The sequence below is a fragment of the Octopus bimaculoides genome, chromosome 6 (genome assembly GCF_046866305.1).
Source record: "Octopus bimaculoides isolate indiv1 chromosome 6, ASM4686630v1, whole genome shotgun sequence".
NCBI classification, from domain to species: Eukaryota; Metazoa; Mollusca; class Cephalopoda; order Octopoda; family Octopodidae; genus Octopus; species Octopus bimaculoides.
Genome location: NC_142933.1, coordinates 352,504 through 377,107, shown reverse-complemented (window position 1 = coordinate 377,107; position 24,604 = coordinate 352,504). Strand labels below are relative to the sequence as shown.

At 40.5% G+C, this 24,604-nt stretch overlaps 1 protein-coding gene across 1 annotated transcript in view; it reads left to right on the top strand.

The window, feature by feature from the left end:
• The first annotated feature begins 11,546 nt into the window (after nucleotides 1–11,546).
• The window catches only part of LOC106872202 (double zinc ribbon and ankyrin repeat-containing protein 1), a 40,052-nt gene continuing 26,994 nt past the window's right edge, over nucleotides 11,547–24,604 (top strand). The window contains 5 exon segments of the mRNA XM_089353328.1: nucleotides 11,547–11,684; nucleotides 13,511–13,644; nucleotides 21,341–21,497; nucleotides 22,340–22,469; nucleotides 23,863–23,959. Of these exon segments, the coding sequence (XP_089209454.1) occupies nucleotides 13,536–13,644; nucleotides 21,341–21,497; nucleotides 22,340–22,469; nucleotides 23,863–23,959 (493 nt within the window). The 5' untranslated portion in view covers nucleotides 11,547–11,684; nucleotides 13,511–13,535.

The window sequence follows — 24,604 nt, the reverse complement described above, 5'->3', positions numbered from 1 at the left end:
TACCTACCTCTAACCTAGAGACAGAGAGTAAGACCAACTGGTCTCTTTCCACCAATTCTGGATAATCCCACCGGCTCCAGAACGGAGATGATATTAATCCGAGCCAAGGCCCGCTTAATGATTAAGTTTAGCGCGGTATGACGAGTGAAACAACCAGCTTTTAAGCGGCAAGACAGACCGTGAAGACGTGTGGAATCGAGAGGGTCTACACAGCAACATCTCAGTTCCCTACAAACGTCAGCTCCCACTCTCAATGCGATGGAGATGCGGAGCTCATCTAAACTGAGTCGACCTGCAATGTTGGCCACAGGCAGGGCATCAATCCAGTTCCCCGAGAATTTTGCACTACTAGAAAGTAGGCGACACCTTGAAAATTGATCACATTGATCAAGGAGAGAGTTGAAAGTGGCACCTGAACGCGGATTGTGTCATACTCTCTGCTTCTGTCTATCCTCAACTGTAACAGGAACTGACAAACCCAGCATCTCTCCACTGTAACCGAGCTTCGTTCATCTCCCTGTTGGAGAGGAGAGGGTGTTGCCTACTAAAGGAGAGCAAGCGTAAATGGAAGAAAGAAAACAAGGAAGAGATAGAAACGAACATTTGTGCGGACCTAGATCCCCAAACCGGTTGGGCAAAGCAGCTAGTCGCTGGACTTTGGGGAGTGTTTGACATTGACCAAGAATTCGAGTTTCCTGAAGATTAGGTCGTCAAAGCATTGGAGAGGCGACGAGAATCTATAAAAGGGACTAACTCTGAGAAAGTACAATAACTAAGGAATCGACAATTCCGAAGCATAAAAAAACCTTGGTGGGGGTCAATTACCACAAGATATTTTAAAATTTACTCGAGGTTAGCCATCTTGTATTGAAAGATGAATTCGAAAGTTCGGTCAGAAATTGGGGATCGAAGAGAGCACCACACTGAAAAAAGAGGAACCGCGATAGAGGGGAAGGAGTCTAAACACGTTTACTGTTTGCTGATGTGAAGCTTGGATGGTTGAGAAGCCAGAGCTCGTATTTGAAACTGTTAACGTTAAGGCCCATACGACCAACTTCCTCAATCATCGTCCTTGTGATTGCATGGACCTTGTCAGGTTAATTAAATTTATCTCTGCCTGTAGATGATGTATCAACTGACGATTATGACCAGCTACAAATGAGAAGGGAAAATAATCTCAAAATTCTAGAACTCTCTAAAGTTGATGTGCCATTAAAGAAAAGGACAGGCTTATCGTTTGGAGATAAGAGAACAGTTAGGTGCACGTGTACACACACACACACACACACACACACACACACACACACACACACACACACACACACACACACAAAAGGGCAAAAGCTCGCTCGATCGCGATTTTCAGTACACACACGCAAACACACGCACACTGGTTTCAAATTTTGGTACAATGCCAGCAATTTGGGGGCAGGGGTAAGTCGATTACATCGACGCCAGTGCTCAAAACTAGTACTTAATTTATCGATCCTAAACGGATAAACGGCAAAGTTGACCTCAGTGGAATTTGAACTCAGAACGTAAAGACGGACGATATGCCGCTAAGCATTTTGAGCGGCGTGCTTACATTTCTACCAGCTCGCCGCCTTACACACACACACACACATTACCAAAGAGAACGGAGTGAGCAACATATTTTATTGCATAATATTACAGTTGTTTCATCGACGCCTTGTTACTGGAATATTGGTTTAAAATTTTGGCAGAAGCCCAACAACCGTTAAGTCGATTACATCGACCCCAAAGCTCAACTGGTACTTATTTTATTGACTCCAAAAGGATGAAAGGTAACGTTGACCTCGGCGGAATTTGAACTCAGAATGTAAAATATTTTTCGCCGGCGTGCTAACGATTCTGCCAGCTCGCAGCATTAATTATTGTTGGAATATTATTCTATAATATACAAAATGATAATCCATGTCAATATTATTTTAGCAATTTTGGAGAATGCCAACGCCCTGGGTGTATATATAAAGCGGTGTGTTGAGCTAATCTTTATTCTACAGAATCTCTCATTAATGTTGTAATAACCATTTCATTAGCATAATATAACTAAAAAAAAAAAAAAAACTCGACAAAAGACAAAAAGCAAATGTGTCGTAAACCACAAATTCAAATTAACCCGTCAACCAATTATTTAAATAAAGAGAACAAAGGAAAGAAGGGGAAAAAAAGCAAGTAAGTAAATAAAGAAAAAAGAGGAAGAAATGCATAAAAGGACAGATAAGCAATGTAAGATAACTTATTTTCATGCCTGTAGAATCGTATATTCCTTGTAGCTAGAGTCTCCCCTAAAGTCATGAAGTTGGCTGACCACAACAGTTCAACATTCACTTTGTAATTTGATGCGGTTTTTTTTCTTACACAAATTCAATTATTAATGTTCTGCCGCCGTCAACTGATTTATAAGCGGTCCATACTAGGAAGGACAATTATCAGTCCTCTCTCTCTCTCTCTCTCTCTCCTCTCTCCTCTCTCTCCTCTCTCTCCTCTCTCCTCTCTCTCTCTCTCTCTCTCTCCTCTCTCCTCTCTCTCTCTCTCTCCTCTCTCTCTCTCTCTCTCTCTCTCTCTCCCATCTCTCTCTCCTCTCTCTCTCCTCTCTCTCTCCTCTCTCTCCCCCTCTCTCTCTCTCTTCCATAATGTGTATTTCCTGAAGTAGTAAACTCATAAGTCAAACGAATAGTTAAAATGATTTAGAATGATAAAGGAATGAGAAATCCATTTCCAACGCACACACACACACACACACACACACACACACACACACACACACACACACACACACACACACACACACACACATACATTTATTTTAATAAAAAGGAAATCAATTATGTATATCAACTATCATGTAGTTTAAAAGTTATCGTGTAGTTATAAAATGATACAATATACGTAGACATTCACAGATATACATATATAAGGAAAGATTGCATATTCTGGAGTTCGTATTGTACGGGTACGCAGTTTTTATCATTGACCAGGTTATGTTGTATCTTCTTTTCCATCAGACTCCATATTTGTTTGGCAAAGGATGTGTTGTGCCGTTCGTCTTTATTCTGAAATGATGAACGTAATTTAGCCATCGATTTTTGAAAGAACTAAAATTCTTTTGCAAGAATCTGGATAGTGCAACTGTATACGATGTTTTTTTTTTTTTTTTGAGACATTCATTTCTCAGAGGACATGCTGCTTCATTTCTACAATTACACTGTTTCTTTTCCTTAAACTTAAATTAGTCATTATTAGCATTATGTGCTATCTGTATTATTAATACAGTAATCATTATATTTTCGTTTTATTATTATTATTATTATTGTTGTTGTTGTTGTTGTTGTTGTTGTCGTCGTCGTCGTTATTATTATTATTATTATTATTATTATTCATCGCTTAACATCCGCCTTCCATGCTAGCAAGAGTGGAACGGTTTGACAGGAGCCAGTCAGGCAGAAGCCTGCACCAGACTTCTGTGGCTGTTTTGGCAGGATATTTACAGCTGGATGTCCATCCTGAAACCAACCACTCAGTAGAGTGGTCCTAGTGCTTTTTACGTGGCACAAGCACAGGCGAGGTTAATTTTGGCAAGGTTTTTACAGCTGGATGCTCTTCCTAACGCCAACCACTTTACAGTGTGGACTGGGTGCTTTTAAGTGGCACCTGCACTGACAGGGTCACCAAGTACTTGCAAGACAAAAACTCTTTTGAGAGGGGAGGGGGTATTGGAGGAGGTGATCTTGTGTCGGATGAGAGACAGAAACAGGTGTCTTGTTGTAGAAGAAGTACTAGGTTACCCAGCCGGGGGAGGGAAGAGAGAGATTAGGGATGAAGACAGAAACAAGTGCACTGCTGCAAAGAAAATACATGGTTACCCAATCTGAGGGAAGTGTAGAGGAAGGAAAGAGAGAGAGAGAGAGAGAGAGAGAGAGAGAGAGAGAGAGAGAGAGTGGGAGACAGCAGAATAAAGATGGTTGCAAAGTGTCGGGCATACTCACAAGGGACGGGGATCAGAAGATAAATGAGATGGTTGAGTAAAGGAAGAAAGATATATAGATAGTGGCAAGTGCCAGGGCATACCCTTGAGGTTCAAATGCCATAATATAAGTGGCAGGATATTGCGAGAAAGCGCGATTAGAGAGTGCGGAGGGTGGGGACGAGAACAGGATTGGGGAATGAGAGGTAGGCATAGTGTGTGATGGAGGAAATATGAGGAAGAGAAATGTAGAATGGTTTGTTGGGGTATGGTGTGTGAAAAGTTTTCTTGTTACATGTGGGTGGAACACACAGGTCGGGGTCTAGCAGATAAAAATGAAACAGGAAGACAGAGCGTGTGGGTAGAACACACAAGTCGGGGCTAGCAGGGAGCAATGATATAGTGGGACAGGGCCAAGAGGACAGGATTGAGGAGTGGGAGGTAAGCATAGTACATGAAGTGGGAATGCGAGGAAGAAAAGAGATGTAGAGACATAGTTTGGTTCGTTGTGGTAGAGTGTGTGAGAAGTTTTCTTGTTAAGTGTGGGTGGGACACACAGCACTTCTAGAACTCAGTTTCACTGACATAGGTGGTTCTTCTCAAGAACCTCATATCGCCAGACATCTCAGGCCATGGCCATTTCCTCCATGGGGCCCAACATCCTGAGTTCAGTCCTTACCACTTCATCCAACGTCTGCCTGGGTCTCCCTCTTCCATGGGTACCATCCACTTTCAGTGATCAGCACTTCTTTATGCTGCTGTCCTCATTCATACACATCACATGTCCAAACCAACGTAGTCTTCACTCTTGCATCCTACATTTGATTCCTCTTATGCCCAACTTTTCTCTCAATACATTTGCACTTTGTCGTAACTCATGTAAACTATGAAGTACCGGCACTGTCATGGTATTAGCTGTCAGAAGTGAAAGTAGAAAAATCTGACAAAGAACGTTACTGCTGGTTTGAGTTGATTCTTTGGCTACTGACAGCTAATACCATGACTGGCCGGAGCGAGCTATCTGTCTGTCTGTCTCTCTCTCTCTCTCTCTCTCTCTCTCTCTCTCTCTCTCTCTCTCTCTCTCTCTCTATCTATCTATCTATCTATCTATCACTCGAAAGTTATTGGAACAAATTTGACACCTATATCCATGCGTTTGAAAACACACAGAGTATAAGGCTACTACTAAAGCAGAGTGGTCCCGAATGCGCAGTCGCGCGTCCGCGCTAGCTAGTCGTGAGCGGTCGATCCTATTATTTCTAAACTTCAAACTTCATTTGTTTTCTATTTTGATAAATTCTCTCTGTTGAAAATTATATTTTTATATTTTAAATAATTTGCAATTTCAGAAAATATATTTTTATATTAAATTTGCGTTTTCTAATTTGATAAATTCTACGGACACAAACAGAGGTGAACGAGTGATAGATAGATAGATAGATAGATAGATAGATAGATAGATAGATAGATAGATAGATAGATAGAGGGAGATAGTGAGATAGACAGACAGATAGATAGCTCCGGCCAGTCAGTAGCCAAAGAATCAACTCAAACCAGCAGTAACGTTCCTTGTCAGTTCTACTTTCAATTCTGACAGTACCTACTGTAAGCTAATGGAGTGCTATGCTTTGGGTTCTCTACTTGTTCTAGTGACTCTCTCCCATCCCTGTATTATGTCTGCCTCTTCCCCATCACCCTGGTTCCACAGACTGCCCAACCACATCATATCTCTCACTGTCCTTCCTTTTCCCCAGTGACTATCATCTTTATTATTCCTACTACTCGCCGCCCCCATTTTTCTGCATTCTTTTCTCCCCCACTCCGCCAGCTAATAGTTTTATTTCATCTTCCGTTTCACCCTACCCAGTTGGTCAGTCTGCCTCCCTATCCCTCATTTACCTTCCCATACAATCTTGCAAACCACCCACACACCCACTTCTAATCAGCACGTGCTTTGTGCGACCACTTGGGTACCTTATCACCATTATCTATGTCTTGCATCTCCTACTTGTCATTTCCCCCTACTATATGTGAGCACCTATGCAGATCCCTTTTCAGGAAGCTGCTCTGCATCCCTCCTCATAGAAACCCCCTCGTCCCTAGCATGAAGCTAACCCCTCGCCTCCTCTAGGGATCATAGTTCCGCGAACTGCATAGGGACCTCAATAGTGCAGATGGTATGAAAAAAGTATCCAGTCCATGCTGCAAAACGGTTGGCATTAGGAAGGTCATCCAGCCGTAAAAAAACCATGCCAAAGCAGATATTGGAGCTTGATGCAATCCATAGACACATCAGATCCCACCAAACCAACCAGCCATACCAGCATGAAACGCGGACGTTAAATGATCATTAATCAACCAATCAGCCTTCGACGTGGTTGAACAACCTGTAGTGAAACTACCTCCCGCCATTAGATACAAACTACTATCGCCATTACATACAATCTTCTCATTTAAATACAAATAAATGCGAGCGTAGTAGAGAACCCATTCCTTGTCATCACGTGACTGATCATTATTCGAATCGGCAACTTCTTCGAACCGTTCCCGCCAGAACGCAAACTGACCAATCACAGCCCTTAATAAGGTCACGTGATAGAGTATATTTCTGATATCTGGTGAGCCCCCTTAACGCTATAAATAGATCAACTCATACCCCACAAATTTGTCTCGGTCCAGTTTCTCTTTGAGAACTGTTCCGTGTACCACACGACAGCAGCAGCAGTTCCAGCGACCACTTCAACAGCTTCGTCCAGCCAACGATGACCACCGCCGTCGCCACATCAGCAACAAGAGTCTACGACTACTAACCAGCAACATCGTCATGACCAACACGATTACTACCAAGCAGCCTCTACACCACCAGCGTCAACACGACTTACTATGTACACCAAACCAAACCTCCGCGGCACATCTCTCTCTTCGATTCTGTTAGGTGACTCAGCTTCACCACGATAAATAAACAGACAAGAGTTCTTAAATAGACAAGAAATTCTCAGCCAGCGACGAACATCTGTATAACAAGAATCACGGCCCGGCATCGATGCCACGACATCACAACTAGTGATCAGCTCTGCCACACTCAGCCAACTCACTTCACATACAAATTCATATTATTGTGTACTAACGAACTGGTATAATTGCTCACGTGTTATTTACTGACTCTCTTTCTATCTGCTGTAATAATTCACATACACACACATGTATCACTTACATACACACTTTTCTTTGTATGACGGCCTGTCTTTGATTATATTCTTATATGTCGCATTCACACTCTCACACAGACATACATCTTTAACGCTACAATAAATATCTCTGTTATTCATCTAATACGGTTGTGGTCTTTCATTACTGGTCATCTATGTTATCGTCGCATAACATATTTGTATATCATCATTAGATATATATTTGTATGTTCGACCATGTGACGCGTTTAAATAAAAGGAGTCCTCTGTTTTTCCATTCGTCACCATTTCTCCTTTTTGAGTTCGCACGGTCGTACCTTACAAACCAATCCTAATCAATCGGTGACAGTAATAAGCACACGTGTTTAAATACAAACTTTACACATAAACACACACACACACGCGCGGCATGTCTGTGTGGAAGCTTGCTTCCCAAACACATAATTCCGGGTTCAGTCCCACTGCGTGGCACCTTGGGCAAGTGTCTTTTACTATAGCTTCAGGCTAACCAAAGCCTTGTGTGTGGATTTAGTAGATGGAAACTGAAAGAAGCCCGTCGTGTATATGCATGTGTGTGTCTTTGTGTCTGTGTTTGTCCACCACCACCGCTCGACAACCGGTGTTAGTGTGATTACGTCCCCGTAACTTAGCGCGGTTCGGCAAAGAGCCTGACAGAATAAATATATGTGTGTGTGTGTCTTTTTTCAATCTTTTGTCTTATGGCCGGTCAGAAAATTAACATTTATTTCACGTACACACACGCACACACGCGTGATATATATTCGTTTCAGGTCCTATTGTATAGACTGGCACATGTATTCTGCAGTTAAAGTTAATTATGCATGCACCGCCTTTTCGTTTCTAAGGTGATTTGTTTACTACGGATACGAAACTTGACTTAACCTGTTTGATGACACGAGCTCTCTTCGCGAAAATTATCTGTTGCAAAGTAAGTAAATTTAATATCAAAGTAAGATTAAACAGAAAGGACACTGTTATAAGCTGTTGTCAAATATATTGTCAATATTACCACGTGCAATTTTTGTGAAGTTTATTTTTGTTTTTCGTTGTAAAATGTAATTTTAAGCGTTACAATTGACTACTTAAAACTCCCATCGCGGGAGCCCGAACGTGGTCGCTTGGCTTGTTAGTAAATAGTGGGCAAATCTCCCGTAAGCAACATCCTTCTGTCATGAAATAAAGGACGAAGTTTCAACGTTTAATAGTTAATTTGGTAGAAAATTATCCACCAACAACTTTGGCCACCATTGTGAATTATATATATATATATATATATATGCTGGATACGGGCTCTCTCAAAAGTGTCGATCCCCTCCTTATGGGGAAAGCTTAATCTGTAATGTTTGCAGTCGTGTATGCTTGTCAAGAGCAGGGCTCATTAGCCACCAACGGAGCCGCAAATGCAAAATATAAGTTAGTCCTAGAGCGCACAATGTTCCTGAAGGTCAGCAATGGTCTTCCTCGGTCACGAGTCGATGGCCATCATATATATATATATATATATATATAACCCATGAATTTTAAAAGCGTTGTTTTTCATGCTTAGAATTAGCGTAAACTACGAACATCAGCTGTTAGCTGTCAGGACACTGAATCCTTCAAAGATTCCATGCTTCCTGAAATTCACCAACATTACTCCTGACATATCTATGCATCCTTTCCTCGTAATGACTCTTTTAATGTTCACTTTTCTGTCTTTTTGTGTTTTATTCTGTGTACTGTGCATGTATTTCTTGCTTTCATTACTTTCTTACTTTACTTGACTAATATGTCTGCTTTCTGTGACCTAAACTTTTCTGACGTGCTGCAGTATACCTGGACTCAGTATTTTGCCTTTTTCGCTGCTTTCGCGGATTCGCATGACTCTCTGTCGCCATCCAATTCCATTCTAACGAATTTGAATTGGGAACTTGAGTCAATGCATCTTTTTTTTTAGCTGATTACACAACCATGGACACCACCTCTGTGGATGTATTGAAGTTACTCTCTTGATTGAGCTTGTGGAATTCCTTCAGTCAGCATCAATGTAAGAAGCACTGTTGGCTCAGTTGAGCTCTTCCACTACCTCTTCACAATCGCCATGCTGCAGCCCCATGACTTCGCCATTTCCTTGGTAGGGTAGCTGAACAGGTACTATGCTTTGCAAAAGAGCAGTCTGTAACTACACAGGGCACAGTCGTCACTCGTGAGGTATTTTCAAAATATCTGCATACCCATACGTATTGTATACTGTAAGCTTTTTATTATTAACATTATTATTCCCTCTGCCTTAGTGAAGGTGGAGGTATTCTTTTCAGTTGTGTTTGTTTGTCCATGGACAAGATATCTCAAGAACTGCTGGATAGATTTGGATGAAACTTTCCAAAATGTTTGGCCTCATGACTGGCACAAACTGATTAGATCTTGGGATTGATCCAGTACCAGACAAGGATTCTGGATTATTTGTTATATTTACTTTACATGAAGTATTACGATCTTACGTTGACTTTCAAGTCTTTCTCTGATTATCTCCCTTGAAAGCACGCTCATGGTTTCCGCATAAGCTATGGTGGCGTTGCTGTTTCTGAAGTTTTATTTTCGTTTCTCTATTATTAATTTTACTCACATCTCTATCTTCGTAGAAACTGATGAATAAAGAAATCAAACTTCATAAACAAATAGCAGCAAAACCGTTCAGAAATTAAATAACACTAACATATTCAGTAACATATGCTGTATTAATAATACACATAGCACTAGAAAGGTATACATGGCATCATAATCAAGTCCTCGGCGTCATAAGCGCAGCACTCAAGGAGAAGATCGAGGGATACAATAGGAGAGAGTACCCAAAAGTGGAAAAACGCAGGAAAATATACTTCCAGAAGGAAGGAAAAGGACATAAGACCAGGCCTCCAAATAAAATATACGAGATAGACGAAAGATGGAAGGGATACTGGGAGCTGGCCACGGATTTGGGAAGACTAGTAATATTTCCACTCATAAAAACGACAAAAAGACCACACTTAGCCCTATGGGACAGAGAACGGAGAATAGGAATCTTGCTAGAACTGACAGTACCATGGGAATTGAACATTGACAATGCAGAGAAACGAAAGGAGAAGAAGTACAAAAAACTAATCGAAGAGTGCAGAGAACAGGGATGGACTGTTGAGTATTACCATCTGGTAGTGGAGGCTATGGGCTTCATTGAAAGAAAAATGAAAACGCTATTCAAAAGAAGATTTGCATTTTCAAGCTCAGAACTGAGAAAACTGATAAGGAGGATACAGGAGGCGGTCGAAAAAGCCAGCTTCTATATATGGCTGAAGTGGGAAGACCAAATATGGCTTGAAAGTCATAACATGCCGGCAGGAAAATAACATCATTAGGTGAGACAGGCTAACACTGAAGTAGCTTCGTTGATTGACAGGTGATGGTGTCGGTTAGAGAATGTGTGGGCTAAGATTACGCGCCCTCCATTAGTCAGTTAAAGTTTAGACAATGTCACATGACAACTTGCTGGGGCTGCCTGCTGGAGACTAGCAGCAGGTATTTAAAGGGAAATTTGACAAGACAGTCAGTCGGCCGCTGACACTCACTGACGCTGCATCGAAGAGGCCAGGGAACAGAAGGAAGAAGACATGCACTCAACACCAGAGCTGAAGACACCTCCAAAAGGAGGGGGTGGGCACGTCAAAACGGTAGAGGAGTAGGGGCCGATACCAGACGTGGTTCCTCCTGATGATGTCTTGAGCTAACTGGATCCTATAAAGGAGCTGTTGTGGTAGCAGACCACGAAACATGGTTGAAATTCCTACCTTAGAAGAGTTAGGTTGAAGCTGCCCTCAATCTTATCTCTTGCACACATCTACACACCTCTGTCATAACATTTCAGCAATCTCACCAGCTCTACCGTTCAGTATGCCTGCACTGACTGTGGGTGAGCACGATATACGATAAAATTATTACCATTGAGAGAACAGTGCATGCTCTCAAAGTGACGCTGCTAAATTATGGGGATGTAAACACATCAACACCAGTTGTCAAGCAGTAGTGGGGTACAAACACACACGTACACACACACACACACACACACACACACACACACACACACACACACACACACACACACATATATATATATGACTGGCTTCTTTTAGTTTCTGTCTACAAAATCCATTCACAAGGCTTTGGTTGGCTTGAGGATCTAGTAAAAGACACTTGCCAAAGGTGCCACACGGTGGAAGTGAACTCAGAACCATGTGGTTGGGAAACAAGCTTCTTATCACACAGCCATGTTTGCACCTTATTGATATTTTCACTATCAAAGATTAATTCTGCTGTTATTGATTTTTCTGATCAGATTAGCTGCAAATCATTTGCTGTTTTGTGATCTGTGAAGTAGGGAGGAATAGAAGGCATTGGCAGAAAGCAATTTAACTTACACCTTTTAAGAGTCACAGTTGGCTGAACCTATGGAATATCTCAGACTGTTTGCTGAAGAGGTGAGAAATTTGTTCTGAATCACTGCTTCTGACTTGTGTCCGTATCAAGTTACTTTTACTATTTTGGTAGCAAACTGCATGGAACTACCTCTGGTTCCATTAAAGAAAATGTTTCTAAACTACTGTGATTACCATAACACATGAAGTTGGTTCTGTTGTGTCACACAGCTTGCTAGAAATAGCTGCTAATCTCCCTCAAACCAATCCCTTCGTTAATCTTTAGAATTTGGTATATGTGTTCATATTACAATATGTATCTACACACACACACACACACACTTGGTGATTTTGGAGGAAGGGACAGAGCCCATGACCCTTGCAGGTCCTTCATGACTACTCAGTTTGATGTTCACATAGACACACACATAGATACACACACATACACACACATACACATATGTAAAGGCACATGGCTTAGTGGTTAGAGCATCGAGCTTACAATTGTGAGGTGGTGAGTTCGATTCCTGGACCGGGCTCTGTGTTGTGTTCTTGAGAAAGACACTTTATTTCACGTTGCTCCAGTTCACTCAGCTGTAGAAATGAGTTGCGATGCCACTGGTGCCAAGCTGTATCAGCCCCTTTGCCTTCCCCTTGGATAACATTGGTGGCTTGGAGAGGGGAGGCTGGTATGCATGGGCAACTGCTGGTCTTCTATAAACAACCTTGCTTGGACTTGTGCCTCAGAGGGTAACTTTCTAGGTGCAATCATCCCATGGTCATTCTTGACTGAAGGGGGTCTCCTCCAATATATATATTGGAGGAGAGCAGGAGTGGCTGCGTGGTAAGTAGCTTGCTTACCAACCACATGGTTCTAGGTTCAGTCCCACTGTGTGGCACCTTGGGCAAGTGTCTTTTATTATAGCCTTGGGCCAACCAAAGCCTTGTGAGTGGATTTGGTGGACGGAAATTGAAAGAAGCCTGTCGTATCATCATCATCGTCATCATCGTCATTTAACGTCCTCTTTCCATGCTAGCATGGGTTGGACGATTTGACTGAGGACTGGTGAAACCAGATGGCTACACCAGGCTCCAATCTGATTATATATATATATATATATATATATATATATATATATATATATATATATGTGTGTATGCATATATGTATGTGTGTGTACATGTTTATTTGTCTGTGCTTGTCCCCTCAACATTGCTTGACAACCAATACTGGTGTGTTTACGTCCCTGTAACTTAGCAGTTTGGCAAAAAAAAACCGATAGAATAAGTACTAGGCTTACAAAGAATAAGTCCTGGGATCAATTTGCTTGACTAAAGGCGGTGCTCCAGCATGGCCGCAGTCAAATGACTGAAACAAGTAAAAGTGTAAAAAGTGTGTGTGTGTATATATATATATATATATATATATATATATATATATATACGACGGGCTTCTTTCAGTTTCTGTCTACCAAATCCACTCACAAGCTTTTGGTTGGCCCGAGGCTATAGCAGAAGACACTTGCCCAAAGTACCATACAGTGGGACTGAACCCAGAACCATGTGGTTGGAAAGCAAGCTTCTTACCATGCAGCCATGCCTGCACCTTAAATTTTCACTTCTGTTACAACAAAGCAGCTGAAATATGCAAGATCATTGATTAAATTTTGTGTGGTTTCTTCACTTGTAAGACTTGAAATCTGTGATTATATCTGGCAAAGATCAATGATCTTCAACTGCCCTACCTCCCAACCTTTTTCTCAGATTCCACAAACCTGGCCCCGATGTAGAGTAAAAATCCAAGATAACTCATTGATTTGTTTATCTTGAAAACAACCCACTTTAGGCTCATGTTTGAAAAGTAACACGTTGTCTTATTTATTTTCCAGATTGTGTGTAGAGGGAGCTCTAACGATGACAGCTGGTTCTGTACTTGTTCCTATGGTGATACCTATGAGGGTTCCTCAACTCGGTAAACCTAAAGCATCCATAGATACAAACACCAAGATTGCTCTCTGTTCAAGTATTTATCTTTTCTATATTTCTGTATTTCTATGTTGGTCCATTATTATTACTTTCTCCGTCCATTTCTAACTTGGACTGTTGTATCATGACCGAATGTATTAAGAGATAACGGTGGCTGCTGCTGCCACCACCACCAGCACCACTGCCACCACAAGTATTACTGCTGTTGTCGCTGCAATCCCTGCTGTTGCCACCACTTCTACTACCACTGATACTACTACTTATTTTCTACTGTATGCTTTCACTGTACAGCCAACATCAGATCTGTGTATTGTATCATCATCACCATCATCACCATCACCGTCATCATCATCAACTCCATCATCATCACCATCATCACCATCATCAACACAATTACCATCATCATCATCATCACCACCACCACCACCACCATCATCACCACCACCACCACCACCACCACCATCACCATCATCACCGTCATCATCAACACCATCATCATCAGCATCACCACTATCATCAACACAATTACCATCATCATCATCACCACACCACCACCACCACCACTACCATCATCCTTTCAGGACCGATGAAATAAGTACCAGTTATGCACTGGGCTCAATATAATCAACTAGTCCTCTGCCCCCAAATTTGAGGCCTTGTAGTAGAGAGGATCATTATTATTATTTTTATTATTATTATTATTATGACAAAAAGCACCATTCAAGCATGGCCAATGCCAGTGCTGCCTGACTGGCTCCCATGTGCTGGTGGCACATAAAAAGCACCATTCAAGCATGGCCGATGCCAGTATCGCCTGACTGGCACGTAATTACCACTAAACATTTCACCCAGCGTACTAATGTTTCAACCTGCTTGCCACCTTTATGATAATAAATAATAATAATAAAAGTCAACTTTGGCAGAATTTGAACCCAGAATGTAAAAATGAGCAAAATGCTACTAATCATTTTGATTGGTGTGTATGCAATTCTGGCAATTAACTGCCATCATCATCATCATCATCATTTACTGTCTGCTTTCCATGCGGACATAGGTTGGACGGTTTGACTGGAGTCTGGGAAGCCAGGAGGCTGCACCAGGCTCTACTCTGATCTGGCAGTGTTTCTACAGCAGGATGTCCTTCCTAATGTCAACCACTCTGAGAGTGTAGTGGGTGCTTTTTATGTGCCACCGGTATGAAGGCAAGTCAGTGGTACTGGCATCGACCACGCTCGGATGGTGCTTTTTACATGCCACCGACATGGGTGCCAATCAGGTGGTACTGTCATCGGCCACAACAACAACTTCACTTGCCTCAACAGGTTTTCGCAAGTGCAGTTTATTGCTTAATGATTAAAGGGTACTCTTAAATGGGCTGGTTATGCTGTACTGGCATAGGCCATGGTTACAGACTCACTTGGCTTGCAGGGTCTTCTCAAGTATTAAACATAGAATCCATTCACAAGAAACCAACCTCAGAACTGTGATATCATCATCATCATCATCATCATCATCGTTTAACGTCCGCTTTCCATGCTGGCATGGGTTGGACGATTTGACTGAGGACTGGTGAAACCGGATGGCAACACCAGGCTCCAATCTAATTTGGCAGAGTTTCTACAGCTGGATGCCCTTCCTAACGCCAACCACTCAGAGAGTGTAGTGGGTGCTTTTACATGCCACCCACACGAAGGCCAGTCAGGCGGTACCGGCAATGGCCACGCTTGAAATGGTGTCTTTTATGTGCCACCCGCACAAGAGCCAGTCCAGGGGCACTGGCAACGATCTCACTTGGCTTCCCGGGTCTTCTCACGCACAGCACATTTCCAAAGGTCTCAGTCAGTAGTCATCGCCTCGGTGAGGCCCAATGTTCGAAGGTCTAATGACAAAAAGTAGAAAAATAGAGCAGGTGAAAAGTGCTTCAAACCCATCTGAGGCACAAAAACATATGTAAGCGGTGTGGGGGGATGTATGACACAGTAGAGGTGAGATTCCCTGCAGAAAATGAGAAGTCAACAACCCTAAGGTTGTAACAAACTACGCACATCAATTGTCAGGACCTTTAAAAATCCCATGCCTCCTGAAATTCACCAACATTACTCTTGACATATCTATGCACCCTTACCTCTTCATGATAATTTTAATGTTCACATTTCTGTCTTTTTCTGTTTTATTCTGTGTACTGTGCATGTAATTCTAGCTTTCATTGCTCTCTTACTTTACTTGACATATGTATCTGTTTTCTATCTCCTCTTTTAAAGTTTTTGAATGATTTGTAGAGCCCCTGAGCACTGTATACAATAATCCCAATTATAATTATAATTTAGCCCTTTTATTACCATATTTCTGTTGAGATGCTCTGTGTTTCTTTCAATTAATTTTAAATATAACAAATAATTTAGTAAAATAACTTGGTTATCATTAAGTGAGTGTTAGGAACATAAATTGTTACTAAGGTTTGGTGGAATATTTTAATTCAAAACTTATGAAAACAAGACTACAGAGCCAGAGGTGGTTTCAGCCGGGTTGGTAAGGAAAGGGTCAAGGCAGAGAGTTGGCAGAACTGTTAACTCACTGGGCAAAATGCTTAGTAGCATTTTGTCTGTCTTTATGTTCTAACTTCAAATTCTGCCAAGGTTGACTTTGCCTTTCATCCTTTCAGGGTTGATAAAATAAATATCCGTTGAGTGCTGGGATCGATGCAATCAGTTTATTCTCTTTCCCGAAACTGCTGACCTTTTGCCAAAATTTGAAATAATTATAATTTAGTATTTTAAGTTGTTTTTTGCTTTTTCTTTTCTTTTCTTTTTTTTTTTCTTGAAGAAGAAGAAGAGGAGCTCTGCTTGAAACTTGAGACATGTCTTTTTCTTCATAGCAAACTAACTTCTATTTTCTGAACTGTTTGCCTTTTACTATTCCTTTGATGTAGTCCAGCTTTAGTAATCTCAGACTCTATTGTTTCATATATATATCACTTCTAGATTTCCACAGCTGGTGACTTAACTGAATCATAAATATTTGTTTTCAAAGAGAAATCTATAAAATGACAGTCAAATGTATACTTTTTAAAAATTTGTATATTTTGATTAATCAATTTATGGATTTCTTATTTTAACAATTGATTTAATAAAACTCTCTACATTTCCCTCCCCACTGAAAAATTCTATTTTTCAAAGTCATTATTACATTGACATTAAATTACTATTTTGTTCCTTTTAAGAAAGCAGGATTTGATTTGAGGGGTATTTGGCTACTATTTCTAGTTGGTTGAATGAGCTCATGCAGGCTCCTTCCTTCACTCAAGAAAGAAAATGCTTTGGCAAGTAGTGATAGTGATTACTTATCAAGTTCCTAACTTGATAAGTAATCAAGTTAGGAAGTTGTGAAGGGTTGAGGGACTAAGACAAGGTAAATAAGAGGAGAGTAAATAAAAGGGAGATAATGAAGGTGATTAAAGAAAAAATGAGATACAGCAGGAGTTGACTTCAAGGTCAAAGAAGAAAGCAATTAGTTGAAGTATGACACTCAGTTGCACACTCAGTTGCACCACTGTACATGATAATAATTCATGTATTAGATATTAACACATAAAATCTGAGTCTATATACAAAATATAAAAGTAATTGTAGGAGTGGCTGTGTGGTAAGTAGCTTGCTTTACGAACCACATAGTTCCGGGTTCAGTCCCACTGCGTGGCACCTTGGGCAAGTGTCTTCTACTATAGCCTCAGGCCGACCAAAGCCTTGTGAGTGGATTTGGTAGACGGAAACTGAAAGAAGCCAGTTGTATATATGTATATATATTTATATGTGTGTGTGTCTGTGTTTGTCCCCCCCCCCCCCCCCCCCAACATCGCTTGACAACCAATGCCGGTGTGTTTATGTCCCCGTAACTTAGCAGTTCGGCAAAAGAGACTGATAGAATAAGTACTAGGCTTACAAAGAATAAGTCCTGGGGTCGATTTGCTCGACTAAAGGCGGTGCTCCAACATGGCCACAGTCAAATGACTGAAACAAGTAAAAGAGTAAAAGAGATGCAATTGTTAAACTCTACGTCAGCTGTGATTGACTAAACTTTTGATTAAAGGAATTCCATCTGGCACAATCCATCCATTTCTATATGTAAAACCCACATTGTAAAATGTGCCCTTCCTTGTTTAAGACAGTAATGTGATTTAGGGCAGACTTCACTGTTATTTTAGGAAGTCAAGTAACCAAGTAGATGGTGATTCATTGGCTCAAGACACGAAAGATAACTTTTGCATCAACTGTTTCTAATTGTTCTTTCTCTATCCAGAGCCACATTTAATGACAAACCAATGAGGGGTCCTCTTCATGGTTGCTTGATTTGTTAGTAATAACAGTCACATCTCCCCTAAATCACAATCTATGATCTTAGAAAAAGACCCATAGAATAATGTAGTCTAGAATACATAATGCCTAAAAAAAGATGGGATAGTCATGGCTGGAATGTCTTCGATCATAGGTCTACTCAATTAGGGCTAAACTGCAACATCAACAACATAATTAAGGGAAGAAGCAACAAAACACATCCCAGTTTCTGAGTAGAGTCCTTGGTTGGATACAAAATCCCACCAATGGTAGTAACCCATAATCCTGTGAAGCTTTCTGGTACGAAAGGGACCCAGGCGATTCCTAAGGGCCCTGGACAGTGTCCATGTCTCGCAACTATAGATTAGGACAGGAAGAACCAGAGGCCTAAAGACCCAAAGATTTGAACCTTTGTCCCCTTGCACAGAAATTGAGAGAATTGAAATATATTACATATTTTACAAAATTCATTATTTCCAAAATTGATTGCAATAAAAAAGTATTGTATTTCAGCAGAAATTTGGTAAAGAAAGTAAGGAAACATTTGGACAGTAGACTCCCTGATACACATACAAACCCAGAATATCTTTGATCATAGCTCTCTTTGATCAGGACTGACCTGGGGCTAAACAGCAACAACCAGCTATACTATCAGAACATTTTCTTCACATTAGATTTGAAACTCCGAAGTAAATTATTCACAGAATCCCAATCAAGTTAATGTTGATCTTTCTCAGAAATTTATTACGTTCTTGATTTACGTAATTTCTTTCCTTTTTTGATTATTATTATTGTTATTATTATTATTATTATTTTTTTTTTTTCCAAACATTTTTCTTATTCATTGATTTCTGACTTCCTCGTCTTTCCAGTGAACAGCAGCTGTACAATTGATAGCTGCACATTTAATGTCTGCTTCTTCTTCGGCTTAATATTTACTTACAACATTAAACTGTGTGACACAAAGGCCATAAATTTAAATTCACTTGTTGTCAGTTTTATCATCATCATCGTTTACTGTGCATGTTCCCTGCTGGCAAAGGCTGGATGGTTCTTTTCACTGCGGCTACTTCATGCTGACGCGACAGAAAGATCAGCAATTCAAGCTGACAGCGGCACGACAAGATAAAATGATCGAGGATATGAAAAGAGAGAAAGCTAGAGATTTATCAGGAACAGTTGCAGAGATGTTCAAAACATCTGGTGAGGCAGGGTACATAATTACCACCAGGATAGTTAATCAAGATAATTACCACCTGGATAGTTAATCAAGTCTAGCATAGCAGTATCATTGTAAACTGTTGTTGCAGGGATAGTATTGAAAGGTCTTAAGGTAATGCTAGCAAGCAAAAAGGTTTTAGTAAGAAAGAAGGCAGGACCCTGACGCCTTCAGGGAAATGGCCTTGTTCAATATGCAGAAAAGGGCTAGGTATAAATTCCGCATGCTGCACCTTATGTAAGCTATGAATGTGCCAGAGTTGTAATAGAGTCACTATCAGTGAATATAAGATTCATATGTGATAGATGCATTGGGGTAGTACATACTATGAGCAGCCCAGAAATAGACTCTCTTAAATGCCCCACTGGCTTACTAGAAGTGGAAATGTAATTAGCTTGGAAGATGGTTACCCCAAAAGTACAATAGCCAGAGTAAGAATGGGTTGGAGAAAGTTGAGGGAGCTATTATTGCTGCTGACAACAAAGGTCTTCTCCCTTGGAGTGAAGGGCCGGTTGTATGATGCTTTTCTTAGAATTGTAATGCTGCATGATAGTGAGACATGAGCTTTGAATGCAGAGGACTTGAGGAAACTAGAAAAGAACAAAAAGAAAATGAAACAAGCATGCTCCATTGGATGTGCAGTATAAGTATATAGATGACATAGTATGAATGAGCTGGGAGAAAAACTGGGCATCTGAGGAATCTGATGTGGCATTTAAGAAAGAAGACTGCAGTGGTATGAACATGTATATTGATGAAGCGAGCTGTATAAAGAAGTGCTGGTCACTAAATGTGGATGGATTTTGTGGAGGAAGGAGGCTCAAGAAGACATGGGCAAAGGGGTGAAGGCTAATCTCAATTCCTTGAACTTTATAGAGTTGATGAGAAGGGACCAGGATATGTAGTTCTCAAGAAGACCCACTCACCTCTGCAAAACTGAGTTCTGGTAGAGCTGTGTATGTGTATGCACAAGAAGGCCCTTTGCCTACTTCCCTTTTCTCTCAAGACTCCCCCCTTCCCTACACACAATCATCACCTCTTCAACTGCAGTTCTTCCTTGATACCATTTTCCTTACTACCCAGAATCACTTTCTTTGACCCCCCCCACCTCTGTTCTCATTGAGCCATCAATTATTTCTCCTCCCACACCATATATCTCTCACCCTCCTCATATTCTACCCCTGCCTCTTTCTTCCCTACCCACCCTTGCAACCTATCCAACATCATCCTTCTTTCACTTTCCTTTTGTCTTCTGCTGCGGTCCCTCTGCCTCACTCATTCGTATTCACCTCATACTTTCAAGATCCACCCTGACACCTCATCATTGGCTTCACTCAGTCACTCCCACCCTCTCTTCTAAAATGGAACTGGTCATGTAGCTTCTCTATTTGTTCTGTTCTGCAACCCCTTCTCTCATACTCATCTCTTAGCATCAAGTTGCCCCCTTAGGGTTCATAGTGTTGGAAGCTGCATGGTGCCCTCACTGGTTTTGGAGGCATGAAAAAAGAAAAACCAAACCATTCATTACATGCTGTAAAGAGGTTGGCATTAAGAATGTCAACCAGCTGCAGAACCATGTTAAAACACATTGGAGAATGATGCAGTCTTTGGGCCCTGCAGATCCTGTCAAACTATCAGAATGGGACATTAAATGATAATGATGATATCATGGCACTCCATTGGTTACGATGACAAGGGTTCCAGTTGATCCAATCAATGGAACAATTTGCTCGAGAAATTAACATGCAAGTGGCTGAGCACTCCACAGACACGTGTACCCTTAACATAGTTCTTGGGGAGATTCAGAGTGTGACAAGGCTGGCCCTTTGAATTACAGGCACAACAGAAACAGGAAGAAAGAGTGAGAGAAAGTTGTGGTGAAAGAGTACAGCAGGGTTCGCCACCATCCCCTGCTGGAGCCTCGTGGAGCTTTAGGTGTTTTCACTCAATAAACACTCACAACGCCCGGTCTGGGAATCGAAACTGCGATGCTACGACCATGAGTCTGCTGCCCTAACCACTGGGCCATTGCGCCTCCACAAGGATGATATATATATATATATATATATATGTGTGTTCATGTATGTGTGTGTGCGTGTGTATGTGTGTGTACATGAATGAGTGTTTGTGATTCAATAATAAAAGCATTTAAAGTTAATTCTTTTTTGTTCTCTATTTTAAAGGTGGAAATTCAGAAGTTGATATCTTTTACACATTAAATGGGACAAAGCCTGAAGCTTTTCCCCTAAAAAGGACACCAGAGTTTTGCACATTCACCTATAAGGGCCCATTCCCTCTTCCTGCTGGCAAAGTGACCCTTAAAGCATTGGCTGTGTCAAAGTAAGTCTCAAAGTTTTCGGTAGTTCTTTAACACATCCTGTGTTGATAGTCCACGATATTGAGTTGGCTGCATGTGAAGATGAGAATCATCATTATCGTCATTTAACAGCCCAAATTAATGAACTTATTTACTGCTGGGAAAAAGAAGGCGCTTGCCCCCGATTGTCAGGCTAATTCTAGATTTGTGAGGTTCACATGATTAGCCCTTGGTTCCAGTCTCCCTATTGGACAATCTTAGTTCATGCCTTTTTGTCTATAATTTTGTTTTCCACATATTTTATCTATTTATTTTTCGGTAAGTAGCTTGCTTACCAACCACATGGTTCCGGGTTCAATCCCACTGTGTGGCATTTTGGGCAAGTGTCTTCTACTATAGCCTCAGGCTAACCAAAGCCTTGTGATTAGATTTGGTAGACGGAAACTGAAAGAAGCCCATCGTATATATGTATATATATATGTGTGTGTGTGTGTGTGTTTGTGTGTCTGTGTTTGTTCCCCCCCCCCCCCCAACATCCTTTGACAACCGATGCTGATGTGTTTACATCCCCGTAACTTAGCGGTTCAGCAAAATAGACTGATAGAATAAGTCGATTTGCTCGACTAAAGGCAGTGCTCCAGCATGGCTGCAGTGAAATGATTGAAACAAGTAAAAGAGTAAAGAGTAAATGATTCTGATTAAACATCCATTATTTTGGTAATGTCCCCTCTTCCATTGCCCTTGTGGCAAATAAATGGTATACCCCCCCCCCCTCCATCGCCATCCTGCCTTCCTCCTCCAGTTGCTAATGATGTCACTCTTAGGGATTCTGTTTGCTGTAACATATATTCTTGTTGTATTCTAGAGATGGAGTTAAAGTAAGTAATATTGTCACTAAAACATTTGATGTGGAATATGTCCCAGCCACTGAATCGCTTCCTGCCAACAACGATGGCCTGGGCTTTCAGGAAGAAGTCGCTGAAGAGAAAGCAAAAGTGAGGCCGGGTTATTTTTTTATTTTTGTTTTTTTTAAAAAATTTTTGTGATCAGTCGTCAATAAATGAAGGAATTTAAGTGTGAGATTTGCAGAATTGGTAGAGCATCAAACAAAATGTTTTGATTCCTCCCACCCTCTCTCTTTTTCTTTCTTTCTTTCTCTTTCTTTTTTCCTTCCTTCTTCCTTCTTTCCTCCCTTCCTTCCTCCCTCCCTCCCATCCATCTTTCTTCCCCCTCCCTCCCTTTCTACCTCCATTCCTTCCTTTCTTCCTTCCTTCTTTCCTTCCTTCCTTGGACTTGACACATTTCCTGTGTCATTATGTTTTCAAAGTGGAGATAAGCACCTCCACCCAGCAAAGCCAGCATCCAGAGAGTTTCAGAGTCGTTGCTCATCATATATTATTTTTATTTTCAAAAATTAGTGAATGTATTTCACTTGAAATATATATGCTTTCAAAGGTGGATAGGCATAGACAGTTAGCAAGCCATGCTACTCCAGACTGATGATGAGCAATTACTCTGAAACTAGTCTCTGGATGCTGGCTTTGCTGGGTGGAGGTGTTTGTCTTCACTTTGAAAACATAAAGACACAGGAAATGTGTCAAGTCCAACAGGAAACAATGTTTCCTAGGGATAAATAACAGTAGCATTCTTCCCTTTTATGGGACTGCCACATTCAGTTGACAACATACTATCACTTTAGAAAAGGTGTAGTTACAAATAAAATGGTAATTATAAAAAAGAGAATGCAAAAGAAATATGTAAACGGTTTTATTAATTGAATTACCTTAAAGATGGGATGATTTGTGTGCTTGTACTACGGATTTCTGCTCATACTTCAAGACAAAAATTCACACAAGTCTCGGCTCGTGCAGCAAATTACTTGTACAATGGTGCTCTCATACTGCGAGGTTCTACTGTATATCCCAGTGCTCATCAGTTTCATCTTTCTTGATTCTGAAGAATCAGAAGAGACGAAATTGGTAGTCATTAGTTTATGTTAGTCTTTCCAATCCTTGTACTATGCATTATTGTATATGTAGAAGAATATATGTATATAAATGTGTGTGTGTGTGTGTGTGAGTACATAAGCTTTGGGTTTCAAAAGACTTTTGCTATACTCTTTACTGTGTTTGTGTTTAACAATAAAACATTATCCAAATATATAATAGAATTTTGTTTGTATGAATCATGAACAATAAAAGTCTGAATTTGCCAAACTAACTATTATATTTGCTACATAGCAACAAACATTATAGAATGAGCGAAAATAACAAATTACTTGATAGTATTGAATAATTAATTAGTTCAATATTTAACCCAACTTTTAATTTTACTTACAATTATTTTTTTTCTATAAATCTCATTATATTGGTGTTTATGTTTCTGTAGTTGGAGAAGAAGAGGTCCATGAAGAATTTCCATATGGCACTAAAACCTGCTTGGACTGCAAGTCCAACACCAAATGATGCCACTTATTTAATGTCCAGTGAGTTTATCTCCATTCATTGACCGCAACCAATTATGTTTGTTTTCTTATTTTATATCACTGATTTTAATATTCTATTCTCCCCAGCAACAGCAGAAGCTGCTGCAGCAGTAATACTTCGTAACAGATGCAGTAAGGACGGCCAATGAAAGAACTTGAATTAGCCACTTCATAGTCGTTCAGTCTGCTAGAAATAGCAGACAAATCTCATTTAAATCGAACCCCACGTTCTTAAACAACGAAGAACACAATGAGTAATGTAGTCCTTGATACCACTAGAAAGACCAGATGGTCATGGTTGGAGTCATTGGGATCATCATCATTTTATATTCATTTGTTTCTCTGCTGGCATGAGTTGGACAGTCACATCATCTTGCCAGGCATTGCAGTCCGTTGTCATCATCTCCTTTGTGAAACCCAGAATCTTGAGATCTGATGCCATCACTTCTTCCACTATTTCCATTTCTATTTGAAGTAAAAGAGTTTCAATAATTATTTTTTTTTTTTTTTCAATTTAACCCATTTTCAATCATCTGTAAAAATTTAAAAGTAATATTCAGAAATTTAAGTACTCTGGGACTTAATGGGTTAAGATGTCGAAAATTCTGTCCCCCAAATTTTCTAACACAAAAAATAAGCCCACAG